Source organism: Caretta caretta, chromosome 6 (assembly GCF_965140235.1).
Source record: "Caretta caretta isolate rCarCar2 chromosome 6, rCarCar1.hap1, whole genome shotgun sequence".
NCBI lineage: Eukaryota > Metazoa > Chordata > Testudines > Cheloniidae > Caretta > Caretta caretta.
In genome coordinates this window covers 108421719-108440958 of record NC_134211.1, presented here as the reverse complement: position 1 = coordinate 108440958, position 19240 = coordinate 108421719, and the positions used below count along the sequence as shown (strand labels likewise).

Genomic DNA, 19240 nt, shown 5'->3' with positions numbered 1-19240 from the left:
CGCCCCCTAGAGCCAATACCCCGGGCAGGCAGAGCTGGCAGCCAGGAGCCCGGGGGTTTCGCAGCACCCCCCATGCCCCTAGTTCCCGTGCCTATGTCTTCCAGGACTGACCATGCCAGCCAATCGCACTGGCCCGTGGGATTTGGAGCAGTCGCCCCAATTTTCCCTACCCAAGGGACAGCTCTGTTCCTATCATTTAATTCTTTATCAACTGAATTCCATCTCAGCTCTTCCATTATTTTGCCCAGGAATGCTGTCAGGTTAATAGGACTATAGTTACCTGGGTCATCTAGCTTGCCCTTTTTTTAATATTGGCACAACATTAGTACTCCTCCAGTCTTCTGGAATTTCCCCAGTATTGCAAGATCTATTAAAAATGAACATTACAGGGCCATAAATCTCAGCAAATTCTTTCTGGACTCTTGAGTGCAAGTTATCTGAGCGTGCTGATTGAAAAATGTTTACCTCTAGCACGGGGGTGGCCAACCTGAGCCTGAGAAGGTGCCAGAATTTAACAATGTACATTGCCAAAGAGCCACAGTAATACGTCAGCAACCCCCCCATCAGCTCCCCCGCCCTGCTCCCAGCACCTCCCACCCATCGGCAGCCCAGCAGATCAGCACCTCCCCCTACCTCCCAATCAGTTGTTTCATGGCATGCAGGAGGCTCTGGGAGAGAGGGGAAGGAGCAAGGGCATGGCAGGCTCAGGGGAGGGGGCGGGAAGGGGTGGAGTGGGAACAGGGCCTGCAGCATAGCCAGGGATCAAGCAGTGAGCACCCCCCGGCACATTGGAAAGTTGGTGCCTGTAGCTCCAGCCCCAGAGTCGGTGCCTCTACAAGGAGCCGCATATTAACTTCTGAAGAGCCGCAGGTGGCTCCAGAGCCACAGGTTGGCCACCCCTGCTCCAGCCATTGTTGTCTTACATCTCCTCAGCTACTAATGTCACATCCTCATATGATACAAGTACATCATTCTGCTCCTTTCCAAATACAAAACAGAAATATTTATTGAACATCTCAGCCTTTTACGCATCATTATTAATAATTTTACCTCCAACTACTAATGAGCTGATACAATTGCTAGGATTTCTTTTGTTCCTAATATACTTAACCTCCTTATTGTCCTAAGCCCTTGCCTGCCACGAACGTTTTGCTTTTTAACTTCAATTATCAATTTTCTGCCTTCATAACTTCTAATTTCTATTGATTGCTATTTCCCCCTTTTTCCTTTAGTTATCTATTGCTTTTTCATTTCTAATTATTTTTGCTGCACCACTGAACCAGATGGTATGTTAACTAAAAAGCTGTCCTCTTTCTTGATTATAGTCTGAAAGTCAACCGAAAATATTTCCTTCTTTATTTTATCTAATTTTTCTCACTTATGCCCCACCGTGCCATACTAAATACTTCCTCTCCATCCTATGTGTTTGTATTATCTGTAAACAGTCATGTTCCCCACTTAACAGTCATATAGCCAATCTAAGGGTCTGTCCATGCACATCCAACTGCAGGAGTGGAACCCTGAACCATGATCTCGCAAATAGTTCTGCAAGGGTAGACCCCTAACACCATGTGTAGCCCAACTAAAATCAGTGTGACTCTGTTCGGGTACAGGGGTTCAACCACACAGAGCAGTTTGGAGGATCAAAGCCTTATGCTGAATGCTCTTCAGAGCAAAGATAGTCTTTTCCTATGTGTTTGTACAGTGCTAATATGATGGGAGTCCCATCCAGACTAGGGTCTTTGGGTGATAGCTAAATGCAAACAAAAAAATAATACAAATAATTAACTGCTGAAAATATAGTGATCTAGTTGAAAATCCCCCCCACAGTAATAATATGTACTTCAGTATCATATATTTTATGTGAGGGTTTTCAAAGAGCTTTACAAGCCTCAGAACCTCACAACACCCTCACGAGATGGGGAGAATTTTTATACTCATTTTAGAGACTAGTAAACTCAGACTTACAACATTTAAGTGACTTTCATATGACACTGTGAATCAATATCAGAGTTGAAAATAAAAGCCAGGGTTGCCTATTGTTTTCCCTCCCAACTAGTAGGAACAAGCAACTTCCATTTAAGGAATTCCAACTCCAAATCCTTTCTAATCATTAAACATTTCCTTCCCTAAACATGTAAGAATTTTTTTTAAAAAAACAACCAATATCCACCCCAGTATTTTTTTTTTAAATCTCTTTGGGATATTCTCTGGAATACACAGTCATAAGAACATAAGAACAGCAATACTGGGTCAGACCAAAGGTCGATCTAGCCCAATATCTTATCTTCCAACAGTGGCCAGTGCCAAGTGCTTCAGAGGGAATTAACAGAACAGGTAAATATCAAGTGATCTATCCCCTGTCATCCAATCCCAGCTTCTGGCAACAGTCCTTCATTAATATACATGAGGATTTAGATGTATTCTTCTACCACAAATATATATATATATATTGAAAATTACAGTAAAAATTTTTTTAAAAGATCAAATATAAGAGCAATAGAATTTATACAAAATCTGTTCCTTATTTCATACCAAGAGCTATAGGCAGACTACTGTGTATTTGGCTTCTTCAATTAAAAACAAAAATTATTGTGTGTCTAATATAGAAGCACTGTTCTGTAAATTCTAACAACATTAGTAGAAGTCCTACAAGCACCATTATCATAGTCTATAGACTTTTAAAACAGCTTACGTTCAATAGCTTAATTGATTTAGAAATATGAATTCTAAATCATCTCCGCAAGCTTTTATTTTGGTATATAATATGCAAAGGGACAAAACATAGACTCATAGGACTGGAAGACACCTGGAGAGGTCGTCTAGTCCAATCCCCTGCACTCAAGGTAGGACTAAGTATCATCTAGACCATCGCTGACAGGTGATTGTCTAACCTACTCTTAAAAACCTCCAGTGACGGAGATTCCACAACCTCCCTGCAATCCTTAATTATCCACTGGAAAAATGGAGAAGGCTTGCAGTATTGGGGCCTACAATAGGCTCTGGTCTGGCAAAGGATCTCATCAAGGTCTTAGTAGGTACTACACACATGGGATCAATTATCAAATATAGGCAGACTAAAAACCCATTCCCATCTGTTTTACTATTTAAAGTGAGTGCTACATAACACAAAACATTCCACTATATAAGTACATTACCTTGAAAGTTTTATCCATGGAGGTGGAAAGAAGCATATGGCTCCATCCTTGTACAGGACACCACTGGACTTTATTAACTGGACCACTGTGTTTGGACATCTGAAACACCAAGTTCCTTGGGATTTCAGTTGATTTGTACTTAGACGCTAAATATGGCTTAATAAATTCAGAAACCTCTGTGGAAATTTGCTCTCCTGGTATTGCACAACTCTCTCTCTGTTTTTCAGATTCTTTTTTTTCATACACTTTAGAAGTTTTTTCTTGTCGAAGTCTTTTAGGGATATATGGTCTAATTCCCTTTATGGTAACAATCTTGTCCTGATGTACTCTCTTCTGAGAGAAGCTTCCATTTCCAGAAAGCGTTTCAGCCTGGTTAGAATATTCTTTCCAAGGATAAACAGCTGCCAAATCCCTGTTATTAGCCTGTACCTTATATGCAGGAGCACCTTCACAAATAATGCTTGTCCCAGTGCTGGCAGTATTCTCAACAGTCTGCATTTTGTATGTAGATTTTGTGCCTAATCCACTGGGTGCAAAATACTGAATAGGATTCATAGCAGAACTTGCAAGTCTGGTTTCTCTGCCAGAAAGACTGAGATTTTCAGTCTTTCCAGTCTCAGTGTCAGAATCTGAATCATCATAAGCAACCAATGATGAATTCATCCTGGTCAGATATGGCAAAATCCAATAATCTCTGTGCTGAAATCCTCCAAAATGATGAATATCTGCAATTAAAGGAATCAATAATTCAGAAGATGTTTCACTTTAAAATATTTAAGGTTCTAATCACTTAAAAACATAGTTTTTGCAAATATAAGTATGCTCTTGTATGAATATTTACCCACACAATTTAATCTTTAATTCAACACACCTATACTTGCACTTCTAGAGCATCTTTCATCTCGGGATCTCTCAGCACTTTATAAACATTAGTTACATTTTGCATAGATAACAAGCTGCATTCCACAAAACTGATGCAAAGGATTACAACAAAGAAAGCACAGACTTATGCATGCAGTTATGATAGCACACTTTTAACCTGACCTGCCACCAGGTCTATCCTGACAGAATAATCAGAATTATGCTGTAGCTTGGGGATGTGTAACTTTATGCAGAGGAACAACTACAAATGGAGCCAATATGACAGAGTCTTTCTTCCACCACATTGGTACTGTAAAAGAGCATGAATGTGGCCCAAGTGACAGAAGAAAAAAGACGCAACCACAGAATTACTAAATGGATCACAGAATGTGTTAAAAGTGCAATCTGTAAATCTAACCACACCCACATAGTAAATTCAGCATCATCTTCAGTTTTACATCAAAGGCTTATTTAAGCCATAATAATCACTGACCATGTTGATATCTCTAGAAAATAAAAGCATACATGCTTTTACTTATTTCATACAAAAATATGATTTGATTAACTTTAGCCATTTATGTAGTCAATGACAAAAGCTGAGATTGGTCTAGCACAGGGGAGGGCAAACTTTTTGGCCCGAGGGCCACATCTGGGTATGGAAATTGTATGGCGGGCCATGAATGCTCATGAAATTGGGGGTTGATAATAATCCATCTGTGTATTGACACCAGGGATATGCATAGCACTTCACATATATTTGAAGATATGGTCCGTGTCCCTTACAACCTTAGGCCCTTATCCTCCCAACACTTACACAGATGCTTAACTTTATTACTCTGCGAAGTCACATTGAAAAAAAAGTGGAAATTGAACTACTCACAGTAGTAGAGTTAAGGACATACCCAAGTATTTGCAGAATCAGCAGCTTATATCCCAGTCCTACTAACACTTATGCATGTGAGCAGTCCATTAGAATTCAATGGGACAACTTAGATACACAAAGTTACTCACAGGACTCAGTGTTTGCAGGATTCAGACCTTAGTATAAATCAGCGGTTTTCAAACTTTTTGAGCTGAGTTCCCTCCCCGCCCCAAGTTACAATTTTTGGTTGCCCCCCCCCACCCCCAATCCAGATAAAAATAGACATAATACTGCCCCCCCTCAGGTTTTCTGAGTGGGGGAAGGAACGTGCAACCATCTCTGAGAGTGGAGCCAACGCTGGGTACAGAGGGTGCTGGGAGCGGAAATCGGCGCAGCTGCCGTGGCTGTTGAGACTGACCCACAGACTAGGTGGCCTACTGAGGTGAGAGGGGAAGCCCCACCTGGTGTCACTGCCGAACATTCCTCTGTTCCCCTCTAGGGGAACACACCTCACAATTTGAAAACCTCTGGTATAAATAGAACAAGTCTCAAATATGCACATTTTATTCCAAGCAACAAGAACTTTACATTGTAGGTTGTGCTTCTATTTTACAATAGGATCCTCAAGCACAGACCATTACTCCTGAGCAGGGTCCCACTGAAGCAAACAAGACTCTATCCAGAACTACAGGTTGATACTTTCAAATCCCTTTGCAGGAGAGTGACCTAAATATTTAGCAGAAGTTTTAAAAAGCAGCATAGAGCTAAGTATAAAAACATTAAATCCTCCCTCTAGAGGGCAACCCATGTCTTTATCTGAAGTTTATCATAGTATAAAACAGTGGGACTATTTCATAAACAACAACAAAACCAGATAAGAAGGGGCCAAACTCATTTCTGCTATATCATGAAACACTGTTGATTTAAATGGGATTCCACCTGTGCAAAGGAGAGAAGAAAAATTGGAAAAGCGTTTAAAAGGTAGCATGACTATCAAATCCTGTTCAAAACAAAATGGGTCATAAAAATTCATCCAGGTCACTTTTTACTTGTAATATCGCTTATAAAAGTCAATTTATCAGAGTTAATAACTGAATTTCTTTAAAGACAAAGTCCCTGAGTGGATAATGTAGCTCTTTCCTGACACAAACATTTGGGTTCTAAAAATCCATGCATGAAAATGCTGCTTATGAGCGATTGCTAAAAGTAACAACAACAATGTGCATATAATGTCTTCTGCAGTTTCCACGGTATGCATCTGATGAAGTGAGCTGTAGCTCACGAAAGCTCATGCTCAAATAAATTGGTTAGTCTCTAAGGTGCCACAAGTACTCCTTTTCTTTTTGCGAATACAGACTAACACAGCTGTTACTCTGAAACTACAATGAACAGATATTAAATTATTTGTTTTACAGTAGTGGCCCCAGCCAAGACTGGTGCTCCATTGCGCTAAGCACTGAACTAATGTGTAGTAAGCCACAGACTCTGCCCTAAAAAGCTTACAGTATAAACAGAGAGGACAGACAAGGGGGGAGGGGGGGAAGAGAGAGGAAAGAGAAGTAATTTTGTTAGACTTTAAAAGACTGATTTAGTGCTCTAAGATAAAAATTGGCTTTATATGATTACTTGAAATAGGATGTCCAAACTACTGATGGGAATTTTCTTTTTAAGTTAGAGAAAAACACTTTTCTTGAAGGGATAGCAGTTGTAATAGGCCTGAAAACAAAACAAAACCACCAAAAAAACCAGATTTTATTTTTGTTTTATAATATAACTCTGTTTTATAACTAACAACAACAAAGGCTGTGGAAGACAGATGCTTTCACAACTGAGTGCGTGAAACGGACCTGCCTCAATTCACATCCACTGGGAGAAAAACCTCACTTTTTAAGGACTGAAAGGACACTGTCAACTTAAATTTGGCTAAGTTTAGGCCCCAGTCCTGAAACTGACAGTGTGTGCATGCCTACTCTTGCACACAGCCAATTGCAAGATTGAGGCCTTACATTTTGTGAAAATAATAGAAATGTTTCCAAAATTTTGTTTAGAGGTTGCAGTGAAAGCATCTGTTTTTAAGCAAATAAATATTCCCCAAAATTCTCTCTCTTTATTTTTCATTGTTAAAACTGAAGAGAAGTGCAAAAAAGTAGACAAAACAGTTATAAATCCACCGGATTTCAAATTCTCACTTTTACTGATCTAAAATGCTCTTATACAGGCACTGAAACAGGGCCTGGGCCAATCCACCCGGTGGCCGGCGCAGCTGGGACTGGGGCTGGGGCCAGGGCTGCCCAGGGGTTAAGGCGGGTTAACTGGTAAAACTAATGCTTACCAGTTAACATTTTACATCCCTACTGTTCTCTTTATAACAAGCCTTTACAACACTGTTATCTGATCCCCCTTCAGTCTTCTTTTCTCAAGACTAAACATGCCCACTTCTTTTCAGCAGAACTATTGCTTAGTCAATTATTCCCTATTTGTAGGTGCACATGATTTTTAGTACTACTTTCTAATGTAGTACTTTGCACTTGTCTTTATTGAATTTCATCTTGTTGATTTCAGCCCAAGTCTTTAATTTGTCAAGGTCACCCTGAATTGTAATCCTATCCTCCAGAGTACTTGCAAGCCCCCTCAGCTTGGTTCATCCACAATTTTATAAGCATACTCTCCACTCCATTATCCAATTCATAAACATATAATAGTATCAGACCCAAGACAGACATCTGAAGGGCCCGAGCAGATACATCCTCCCAATTTGACAGTGAACCATTGATGATTACTCTAGGAGAATGGTTTTTCAACCATTATGCATTTGTAGCATGGGTTGACAACATACAATTTTTAAGTTGACAGTGCAGCTTAAGTATTTCTCCAGTCTCTTTTTCATGAGAAAAGTTTACTTGCATGTTTTTTTAATGAGAACTAGACATTGAGCATCTAAACTCAGTATATGTATTGCACATACCTAATGAATAAGCATTAATTACTCTGGAGAGATAGGAAGCAGCATACAAATTGCGTTATGGGGCACACACAAAAGGCCAATAAGACACATAGTGGGCCACCTGCACAAACACTTAGTGTGTTTGCACATTCTCAGCTTTGATAATCAGGCTCTTCAAAATCTCAGTGCACATTTTAACTCGATAAAATCTCCCCTTGTTCAGCTCACCCCAGCCCATAAAAGAGAAAGGCACCTCAGATTCAGAATGACAGTGTTAGACAACAGGCAGATTAAAACCATCCAGAACACTCTTCTTCTGAAGGTGCTTAGAGTGGTAGGAGGTAGAATTTTTTTTTTTATTTTAATGTTTCAGTTAAAGACAAAAAGTAAAATCCTTCATATCCCCCAACCCCTCTTCCCCCCCAGCTCCCACTGAGATAACATAAATAGTTTCTTAAATGTGAACTACCCAGAATGCTTGTGAACGGGGAAACCTCCACTTCACTGCAACCTGGGGTCACCCTCCCAGTGCCTGAGGCCGTGGGCAATTCAGTCCATGGGCAGCCTCCCCTCACTCCACTCTAGCGACACGGGACGGCTCGTTCCTGGGGGCGGCCTCCCCTCAGCCCCCCCCCCCCCCGACACGGGGCGGCTCGTTCCCGGGGGCGGCCTCCCCTCAGCCCCCCCCCCCCCCGGACACGGGGCGGCTCGTTCCCGGGGGCGGCCTCCCCTCAGCCCCCCCCCCCCCCGGACACGGGGCGGCTCGTTCCCGGGGGCGGCCTCCCCTCAGCCCCCCCACCCCCCAGGGACACGGGGCGGCTCGTTCCCGGGGGCGGCCTCCCCTCAGCCCCCCCCCCCCCCCAGGGACACGGGGCGGCTCGTTCCCGGGGGCGGCCTCCCCTCAGCCCCCCCCCCCCCCCAGGGACACGGGGCGGCTCGTTCCCGGGGGCGGCCTCCCCTCAGCCCCCCCACCCCCCAGGGACACGGGGCGGCTCGTTCCCGGGGGCGGCCTCCCCTCAGCCCCCCCACCCCCCAGGGACACGGGGCGGCTCGTTCCCGGGGGCGGCCTCCCCTCAGCCCCCCCACCCCCCAGGGACACGGGGCGGCTCGTTCCCGGGGGCGGCCTCCCCTCAGCCCCCCCACCCCCCAGGGACACGGGGCGGCTCGTTCCCGGGGGCGGCCTCCCCTCAGCCCCCCCACCCCCCAGGGACACGGGGCGGCTCGTTCCCGGGGGCGGCCTCCCCTCAGCCCCCCCACCCCCCAGGGACACGGGGCGGCTCGTTCCCGGGGGCGGCCTCCCCTCAGCCCCCCCACCCCCCAGGGACACGGGGCGGCTCGTTCCCGGGGGCGGCCTCCCCTCAGCCCCCCCCACCCCCCAGGGACACGGGGCGGCTCGTTCCCGGGGGCGGCCTCCCCTCAGCCCCCCCCACCCCCCAGGGACACGGGGCGGCTCGTTCCCGGGGGCGGCCTCCCCTCAGCCCCCCCCCCCCCGGGACACGGGGCGGCTCGTTCCCGGGGGCGGCCTCCCCTCAGCCCCCCCCCCCCCCCAGGGACACGGGGCGGCTCGTTCCCGGGGGCGGCCTCCCCTCAGCCCCCCCCCCCCCAGGGACACGGGGCGGCTCGTTCCCGGGGGCGGCCTCCCCTCAGCCCCCCCCCCCAGGGACACGGGGCGGCTCGTTCCCGGGGGCGGCCTCCCCTCAGCCCCCCCCCCCAGGGACACGGGGCGGCTCGTTCCCGGGGGCGGCCTCCCCTCAGCCCCCCCCCCCCCCCAGGGACACGGGGCGGCTCGTTCCCGGGGGCGGCCTCCCCTCAGCCCCCCCCCCCCCAGGGACACGGGGCGGCTCGTTCCCGGGGGCGGCCTCCCCTCAGCCCCCCCCCCCCAGGGACACGGGGCGGCTCGTTCCCGGGGGCGGCCTCCCCTCAGCCCCCCCACCCCCCAGAGACACGGGGCGGCTCGTTCCCGGGGGCGGCCTCCCCTCAGCCCCCCCCCCCCCAGGGACACGGGGCGGCTCGTTCCCGGGGGCGGCCTCCCCTCAGCCCCCCCCCGGGACACGGGGCGGCTCGTTCCCGGGGCAGCCTGACCCTGCAGCTCCTCCTATGGAGAAGGCCCCTCCTGAGGCCTGGCGAGGCTGGGCCCCACGTGCCCTACCTATGCGGGGAACCCACGTCAGTTAGCTGAAGGGAAGAAACTCCCCAGGCCCTTTCCCAGAAACACTCCAAGGCAGCCGGCGGCGGGTCCGCCCGCAAAGCGAGCCGGGTGGAAACAGGGGCTGCTTTGCTAACAGCCCCAGCGCGCGGCCGGCCGCGTGTAAATCCCCCACAGGCCACCCCAGCGCTGTGGTCAAGCGTCCGCAACGACAGGCGACTCCACGTCTGGTCTGGTCTGGGGAAGGGCGCCCGGCCGCCCTGCTTGCCCAGATAGCGAATGGTTCCGGCCCGGGTGCGCGTTTCCGACCGGGCAGGGTTGAGCAACGCGCCGAGCCGGCGCTGGTCTGGGTGCCCGGTGCTGACGGTGGCGGAGGCGCTGAGAAGGGGAGCCGGCCTCGCTCGGGTAAGGGGACAGGGGGCCTAGCCGCGCTCGGGCGGCGGCGGCGGCTCGGCGATGGCGGTGGGGATGGCCATGGCCTTTGGGCGGGAGGGCTCTCGTGTGGGTTCACCCTCTGTGGGCGCTCGGGATGTTCATTCATCTCCATCGCCCTTTTGGGGCCTGGGAGAGTCACGCCTCAGAGCGGAGGCCCGACACTTCCTTTGGTGCGGTCCCTGGCCGGGGAGACATCAGCCTCCCTGGCCGCTGCAGCCACGGGGCGGGGGGGTGAGTGTCTGCGCAGGGCGCTGCCGTCGGAGCTGGCCAGCGTTGGCACAGGCTGTCTGGACACGCTGTGGAGCAGTGGTTCTCAGCCTTTCCAGGCTGTTGTACCCCTCTCCGGAGTTGGATTTGGCTTGCGTACCCCCAAGTTTCACCTCCTTTAAAAACGTACCAAATCAGACCCAAAAATACAAAATGTCATAGCACTCTATTGCTGAAAAATCGCTTCCTGTCTCATTTTGTCCATAGGAAAGTTTAGTTTGTACTGACTTCAGTAGTGCTTTTTTATGTAGCCTGTTGTAAAACTAGGCAAATATCTAGATGAGCTGATGTACCCCCTGGAAGACCTCTATCTATCCCCTGTTGAGAAGGAGGGCTCATAAGCTGTCACCAGCTTTGTAGAGATGGGGTGCATGTGTGGAGGATGAGCTGATAGCTTGTGTTGGCCAAATTTTTGATGGTGAGACCAGGTTTCGAGATTGATGATTTAACTGGGAATTGGTCCTGCTTCGAGCAGGGGGTTGGACTAGATGACCTTCAGGGGTCCCTTCCAACCCTGATATTCTATGATTCTATGATTACTCAGAGCTCTTTCTGTGTAAGCTGGAAAGGTTGTCTCTCTCACCAACAGGAGTTGGTCCAATAAAAGAGATTACCTTATCTCTCTGATATCCTGCAGCTAACACAGCTGCAACAGCTCTGCATACACAGCTGTACAATGCAGGCATATTCTGAAAATATCTGCTCAATGTGCAGTGGCAGTCAAAAACACTAACATTAGGAAAGGGATAGTTAATACAAAATCTGATAATGTGTCTATATAAATCCATTGTACATCCAAAAAAGATATACTAGTATTGGAAAAGGTGCAACAAATATTACTGGGGGTATGAAACAGCTTCTATGAGAATAGAGATTAAAAAGACTTGCAATGTTCAGCTTAGAAAAGAATTGATTAAGGGAGGATATAATAGAGGTCTATAAAATCACGAATGGTGTGGAGAAAGTGAATAGGGAAGTGTCATTTAACTTTCAGCATAACACAAGAACTAGGGCTCACCCAATGAAATTAATAGGGAGCACGTTTAAAACAAACAAAAGGAAGTACTTCTTCACATTATTCAGAGTCAATCTGTGAAACTCGTAACTCTTTGCCAGGGATGAAGGCCAAAAGTGTAACTGGGTTCAAAAAAGAATTAGATAAGTTCATGGAGGATAGGACCATCAATGACTATTAACAAAGATGGTCAGGGGAGAAACCCCATGCTCCAGGTATCCATAAATTTCCAACTGCCAGAAGCTGGAACTGGATGACAGGGGATGGCTCACTTGAAATTGCCCTGTTTTGCTAATTCTCTCTGAGGCATCTGGCACTGGTCACTGTCACAGACAGGATACTGAGCTAAATGGACCATTAATCTGACCCCTTATGGCTGTTCTTGTGTTCTGTTCATCAGAGTACAGATAGCAACTGAAGAGGATCTGTCAAACAAAAGAGTCACATTCAGTTACATCACATGAAGACACACAACTAAATATTGACAAATTTTATAAGTATTTGTATACAAATGTGTTAGGGGGCTTATTCCTTCACCCACTTACTTCCCTGGTCCTTCTCGCATGAACAGAGAGCAACAATACCCGAAGTCCAAAGGTGCAAACAATTCGATGTTTATTGGGATGAACTTCCAGCAAGCATGATTCCAGTTTCCTTCCTTAGTGTCCTCCTTGCCAGCTCTGACACCACAGAGCCTTAGACCTGTGTCCCTGTTCCCATTCCTACCCTTAGCCAAACATGATTCCAATTTTCTTACCCCCATTCCCTGCTCCCATTTCCCTCACCCACATGCCCATGCCCACCCACACCCACCCCCTTCCTCACTGACTACAGATTATATAGTAAAACTTGAGTTCTGCTTAGCTATACCTTAACCAATCATTTTCCTGAAATTTAACTAACCAATCCTAACATATTGTAACGTGATTATGTAACCAATTATATCCCACCACCTTAATTAGTTTACACCCAGCAAAATTAATTATACAGCAGACAGGAACAATCACAGAACCAGACAGAGATTATACAGACAAACAACAGCAAAGTGGGAACTATAATGACAAGACAATACAGAAGTGAGGATTTCACATCCCAGCTATTGATAAGTGAGTTCTTGCCAGACAGGATGCTATCAAACTAAGTTTCCTTTTACATTTTCTAGGCACTTCCCTTTCTCTGGAGGTGATAGGAATACAGGACAGGATTGTATTCCTAACAGCCGAATAGACCTTATTTCAGTGTGACTAGTTTGGAATGTGAGGATGTGACTGTTCGCTTCCCAGCTTATGGCTGCCTCTGCTGCTTAGCCAAAGGCCTTAGCCTAAGAACAGGGCCTCAGACTGTCACAGTAAGAGAAGGCCCTTACACCAGCAGACAGTGATTTTGATTCTTTCTTTTATACCTCTATCACTAGCCAAGTGATAAGAATACACCTAAATTCTTAGAGTATAGGCCTTTACAGACAGGCCTGAATATCTATATCCTAACAAAATGCAAGAAGTTTGAATACTAAGATGGGTGATCTAGAGTGTCTGGTATTAAATAAGGATGTTGATATAATAGGCATCACAGAAACTTGGTGGAACAATGATAATCAATGGGACGCTTAATATCAGGGTACAAAATATATAGGAATGACAGAGTCAGTTGCGCTGGTGGAGAAGTGGCACTATATGTGAAAAAAAAAAGCATAGAGTCCAATATAATAAAAACTTAAATGAATCAAACAATACCATAGCATCTCTATGGCTAGAAATTCCATGCTTTTGAATAATAAGAGTACAGCAGCAGGAATATACTACCAACAACCTGACCAGGATGGTGATGATGATTGAGAGAGATTAGAGGGGCTACAAAAACAGAAAACCCAATAATAATGAGGGACTTCAACTATCCCCATATTGACTGGATATAGTCACTTCAAGATGGGTTGCAGAAAGAAAATTTCTGGACACTATTCATGACTGCTTCCTGGAGCAGCTAGTCCTGGAACCCACAAGGGGTGAGGTAATTCTTGACTTAGTCCTAAGTAGTGCACAGATTCTGATCCAAGAGGTGAATATAGCTGACCCACTCAGCAATAGTGACCATAAAGTAATTGAATTTTACATCCTTGTAGGGGGGGATATTCCAAAGAAACCAACCACAGTAGCATTTAACATCAAAAAGGAGAACTACACAAAATGGGGAAGCTAGTTAAATGGAAATTAAAAGGAACAGTCACAAGAGTGAAATCCCTGCAAGCTGCGTGGACACTTTTTAAAAACATGATAGTAGAAGCTGCAAATGATATGTAAATTCCAAATTAAAAAAACAATAAGAGGACCGAAAAAACTCCACATTAGCTAAACAGAGTTTTAAAAAAAGGTGGTTAAAGAGAAAAAGGCATATTTTAAAAATTGGAAGTCAAATCCTACTAAGGAAAATAGAAAGGAACATAAAGTCAAGTCAAATGTAAAAGTATAATTAGGCAGGCCAAAAAAGAATTAGAAGAGCAACTAGTAAAAGACTCAAAAACTAAAAGCAAGCATTTTTTTCAAAAAGAAAAGGAGTACTTGTGGCACCTTAGAGACTAACCAATTTATTTGAGCATGAGCTTTCGTGAGCTACAGCTCACTTCATCAGATGTATACCGTGGAAACTGCAGCAGACTTTATATACACACAGAGAATATGAAACAATACCTCCTCCCACCCCACTGTCCTGCTGGTAACAGCTTATCTAAAGTGATCAACAGGTGGGCCATTTCCAGCACAAATCCAGGTTTTCTCACCCTCCACCCCCCCACACAAATTCACTCTCCTGCTGGTGCTAGCCCATCCAAAGTGACAACTCTTTACATAATCAAGTCGGGCTATTTCCTGCATAGATCCAGGTTTTCTCACATCCCCCCCACCCCCATACACACACAAACTCACTCTCCTGCTGGTAATAGCTCATCTAAACTGACCACTCTCCAAGTTTAAATCCAAGTTAAACCAGAACATCTGGGGGGTGGGGGGGTAGGAAAAAACAAGAGGAAACAGGCTACCTTGCATAATGACTTAGCCACTCCCAGTCTCTATTTAAGCCTAAATTAATAGTATCCAATTTGCAAATGAATTCCAATTCAGCAGTTTCTCGCTGGAGTCTGGATTTGAAGTTTTTTTGTTTTAAGATAGCGACCTTCATGTCTGTGATTGCGTGACCAGAGAGATTGAAGTGTTCTCCGACTGGTTTATGAATGTTATAATTCTTGACATCTGATTTGTGTCCATTTATTCTTTTACGTAGAGACTGTCCAGTTTGACCAATGTACATGGCAGAGGGGCATTGCTGGCACATGATGGCATATATCACATTGGTGGATGTGCAGGTGAACGAGCCTCTGATAGTGTGGCTGATGTTATTAGGGCCTAATAACATCGGTATACATCTGATGAAGTGAGCTGTAGCTCACGAAAGCTCATGCTCAAATAAATTGGTTAGTCTCTAAGGTGCCACAAGTACTCCTTTTCTTTTTGCGAATACAGACTAACACGGCTGTTCCTCTGAAACCTGTCATTTTTTTCAAGGATATCAGAAGCAGGAAGCCTGCCAAAGAATAAGTGGGGAAACTGGATGATTGAGGTGCTAAAGGAGCACTCCAGGAAGACAAGGCCATTGCAGAGTATTTAAATGAATTATTTTCATTGGTCTTCAATGTATATGAGATGAGGGAGATTCCCACACCTGAGCTGTTCATCTTAGGTGACAAATCTGAGAAACTGTCCCAGATTTGAGGTGTCAGTAAAAGACGTTTTGGAACAGATTGGTCCTGCTGACTTATTACTGTTTAATTTATCAGATGTTCTGAAGGAAATCAAACATGAAATCACAGAACTCCTAACTGTGGTATATAACCTGTCACTTAAGTCAGCCTAAAGAAAAGTTTCAGAGTAACAGCCGTGTTAGTCTGTATTCGCAAAAAGAAAAGGAGTACTTGTGGCACCTTAGAGACTAACCAATTTATTTGAGCATAAGTTTTCGTGAGCTACAGCTCACTTCATCAGATGCATACTGTGGGGGGAAAAAAAAGGAGTACTTGTGGCATCTTAGAGACTTACAAATTTATTTGAGCATAAGCTTTTGTGAGCTACAGCTCACTTCATCGGATGCATACAGTGGAAAATACAGTAGGGGGATTTTATGTACACAGAGAACATGAAACAATGGGTGTTGCCATACACACTGTAAGGAGAGTGATCAGATAAGGTGAGCTATTACCAGCAGGAGAAAAAAAAAAAAACCTTTTGTAGTGATAATCAAGGTGAGCCATTTCCAGCAGTTGACAAGAACGTGTGAGGAACAGTGGGGGGGGGGGGGGGGAAATAAACATAGGGAAATAGTTTTACTTTGTGTAAGCCTCTGTACCAGATGACTGGTGGAGAGCTAATGTGGACAAGGGTGATCTAGTAGATATAGAAAGGGAGTACTTGTGGCACCTTAGAGACTAACCAATTTATTTGAGCATGAGCTTTCGTGAGCTACAGCTCACTTCATCAGATGCATACCGTGGAAACTGCAGCAGACGGCTGTTACTCTGAAACTAGTAGATATAGTTTTCAGAGTAACAGCCGTGTTAGTCTGTATTCGCAAAAAGAAAAGGAGTACTTGTGGCACCTTAGAGACTAACCAATTTATTTGAGCATAAGCTTTCGTGAGCTACAGCTTATGCTCAAATAAATTTTATGCTCAAATAAATTGGTTAGTCTCTAAGGTGCCACAAGTACTCCTTTTCTTTTTGCTAGTAGATATAGTGTACTTGGACTTTCAGAAAGCCTTTCACAAGGTCCCCCACCAAAGGCTCTTAAGCAAAGTAGGCAGTCATAGGGTAAGAGGGAAGGTCCTCTCATGGATCAGTAACTGGTTAAAAGATGGGAAACAAAGGGTAGGTATAAATGATCAGTTTTCACAGTGGAGAGAGGTGAATAGTTGAGTCCCCCAAGGATATGTACTGCGACCAGTGCTGTTGGACCGTGACTATAAAAATAGTTATAGCACCCGTTACTCTCTGGCTGCATCTGAGATCAAAAGTTACACTTGAAAAAGGTTCTAATTTATTACTACCATATTCTATTTTCTCTTTTCATTTCATCTTGGAAGCTTTGTCATTTCTCAACCTTTCATAGAAAAAGTTAATACAAATGAGCTTATGGAAAATTAAGACAATTGCATTTTGCAATTATGGTTCAAAGGAAAATGAGCCTCATCTTCTAAAGTGTTGGCTTATCAGCTTGCTAAAGCCTTTGTATAATAATGTTTATTGTTTTTCTCTGACTCATCAGGCATTGTCCACTGCCAGAAGCAAAGGCTAAATGTCTTGGGTAGTCTGTTTTCAAACTCCAATGCATATTATTTTCCTGAAAACATTCCTGGTTATGGGTATCAGGATGTTTTGAATGTTCTTAGTCACAAAACAAATTCCTATCCTACACTCTGTTTTGCGACTATTTATATTCTTAACCCTGAAAAGGATTCAAAAGAATGTGTCAGGTCAAAATATGAGATAAATCCTGTTCTTTCTTATGAATAATTCAACATAATAGTTCTCCTCAACTTCAGAGCTCAGTGAAGAATGCTGTCCATCTTTGTGGTGGTGGTGTCCTGAATCTCCATTTCATCAACACAGCTGGATGCCACACTCCACTTCATCCTGAGCTCAGGCAACTAGATTTTAGCTTTGGAGAGTTACTTTTTGCAACCTGCAGTTCTCACTGCCTGCATCTTTCACTGCACTGACTGCATTACCTTTGCTTCCTCCAAAAATTCAACCTTCTTTATGCAATTCTGCTCAGCTGAATAGCATAACACTACTTTAGTCCTCTTTCAAGAGTCATCCGATTTTACTTTTCTCAGACAGGGAGTGGTCTTCTCTAGTGTACTACTGAAGCCCATTAGCTTCAGGCTGTATCATTTCAACCTTTCAGGATGGAGATGTGCTGCAAATAGGGAGGCAAATAGAATAATTAAATTAGGTCAAACTCCGCATCCATGTTAACGGTTCATACAAAAAGCTGGTGTTTAACTTCATACATTGTAAAATTTGAAGCCAGATAATATAACCATGGTATCCCCACATAAGGATGCTGTATAAAAAAACTATATAAAAACCTTTTTGGATTTGTGGGTTTAATAATGTCATTTCCTTATCCAGCCAAACATTTTTTACCTACAAAGAAACAAGGAAAATACTAGACTCCAAAATAGAATATGAAAATAAGTTATGTAGGAGTTTGTAAAAGAATTTCCCTTTATGGAAGAAACACTGTTAAATGTTAAATAAGTCATAACATAATTGAATGAAATAAGGCTAAATGGCCTGTTATTTAAATAACATCTTATTACAGGGTTACTGAACTAATCAATCAAAACTAGTGACCATTCAAACTGCATGTACCCTTAATCAGGACAGTTTTATTTAAAATAAGAATTTGATATAGTAGTGCGCTGATAAGATGATAACATTAGCTGTAGTTGGTGCTCAGCTGTTCCATAACCTGGAAACATTGCAGTTGGTTAAGGAACAGAACCTTGATGGTTAGCTACATTTTAGTTAACCATGGCAATCCCTCTTTATGTTTCCCAAGCAGGCAAAAGGCTCATAGTATGGTGACAGTCTAAATGTATATTTTGTAACCAAGTTGTGATCAGACTGCTTTGCAGGAAGAAGACTGTATAGTGTTGAACAGCTAGTGTGAGTACTGAGGCCTTGTTTTTGGAACTCTGGAACAGTGAAATCAAGTGGGTGATTTTTTGTAACTTTCTTTTAGGATTAATTAAAGTTAGGTCCTGTAAATCCATTTCTAATTATGCATCCTATACAGAATTCCGTCAATAAGCTTTTTAGGAATCTGTTTTTTAAGATAGGTTTCAGGGTAGCAGCCGTGTTAGTCTGTATTTGCAAAAAGAAAAGGAGTACTAGTGGCACCTTAGAGACTAACCAATTTATTTGAGCATAAGCTTTCGTGAGCTACAGCTCACTTCATCTGATGCATTCAGTGGAAAATACTAACCAATTTATTTGAGCATAAGCTTTCGTGAGCTACAGCTCACTTCATCGGATGCATTCAGTGGAATTTCCACTGAATGCATCCGATGAAGTGAGCTGTAGCTCACGAAAGCTTATGCTCAAATAAATTGGTTATTCTCTAAGGTGCCACTAGTACTCCTTTTCTTTTTGTTTTTTAAGAGTTCTTGAATAGTTGGATGCATGTTAAGATCAATCTTCAAAGCAGATTTGCCCCTCAGTAGCATTAGGGATAATCTTCTAGTCCCTGATCCTGCAAATTGTTCTATGCAGATAGACCTCTATGTCCACGCGTCCCTTTGAAGTGAGTGAGGTGCCAAATGGGCTTCTGGGTCTTAGTCTGGTAAGGGATACTTAAGGTGTGAGGTGCATCTTTCAAACTGACCACTGATGGTAGCTATACTGTTACAAGGCTAATTTAGTCTTCCATTTGTTGTGTATCCATCACATATGAATGAAGTGCATTTCAAAACGAGCACTCTCTGCTAGAAATCCCTCTCTGTG

The 19240-nt window shown here is 44.5% G+C and overlaps 2 protein-coding genes across 7 annotated transcripts in view; one reads left to right on the top strand and one right to left on the bottom strand.

Moving 5' to 3' along the window:
- Window positions 1–10080, bottom strand: part of WDR25 (WD repeat domain 25) — a 115794-nt gene extending 105714 nt beyond the window's left edge. Inside the window, exons 1-2 of one of the 5 annotated variants that reach the window (XM_048854663.2) lie at window positions 9975–10080; window positions 3159–3883 (exon numbers count right to left, since the gene is read on the bottom strand). In XM_048854663.2, the coding sequence (XP_048710620.1) occupies window positions 3159–3821 (663 nt within the window). In that variant the 5' untranslated portion in view covers window positions 3822–3883; window positions 9975–10080. Of the gene's footprint in view, window positions 1–3158; window positions 3884–4446; window positions 4481–7846; window positions 7869–8294; window positions 8427–9974 lie in introns of those variants that run through there. The other 4 variants (XM_075129871.1, XM_048854664.2, XM_075129872.1 and 1 more) reach the window with 4 other exon arrangements.
- Window positions 10081–10267: 187 nt separating this feature from the next.
- The window catches only part of WARS1 (tryptophanyl-tRNA synthetase 1), a 32101-nt gene continuing 23128 nt past the window's right edge, over window positions 10268–19240 (top strand). The window contains exon 1 of one of the 2 annotated variants that reach the window (XM_048854665.2): window positions 10268–10376. The gene's annotated coding sequence lies outside the window, so the exon portion shown is untranslated. The remainder of the gene's footprint in view (window positions 10377–19240) is intronic. The other variant, XM_075129873.1, reaches the window with a different exon arrangement.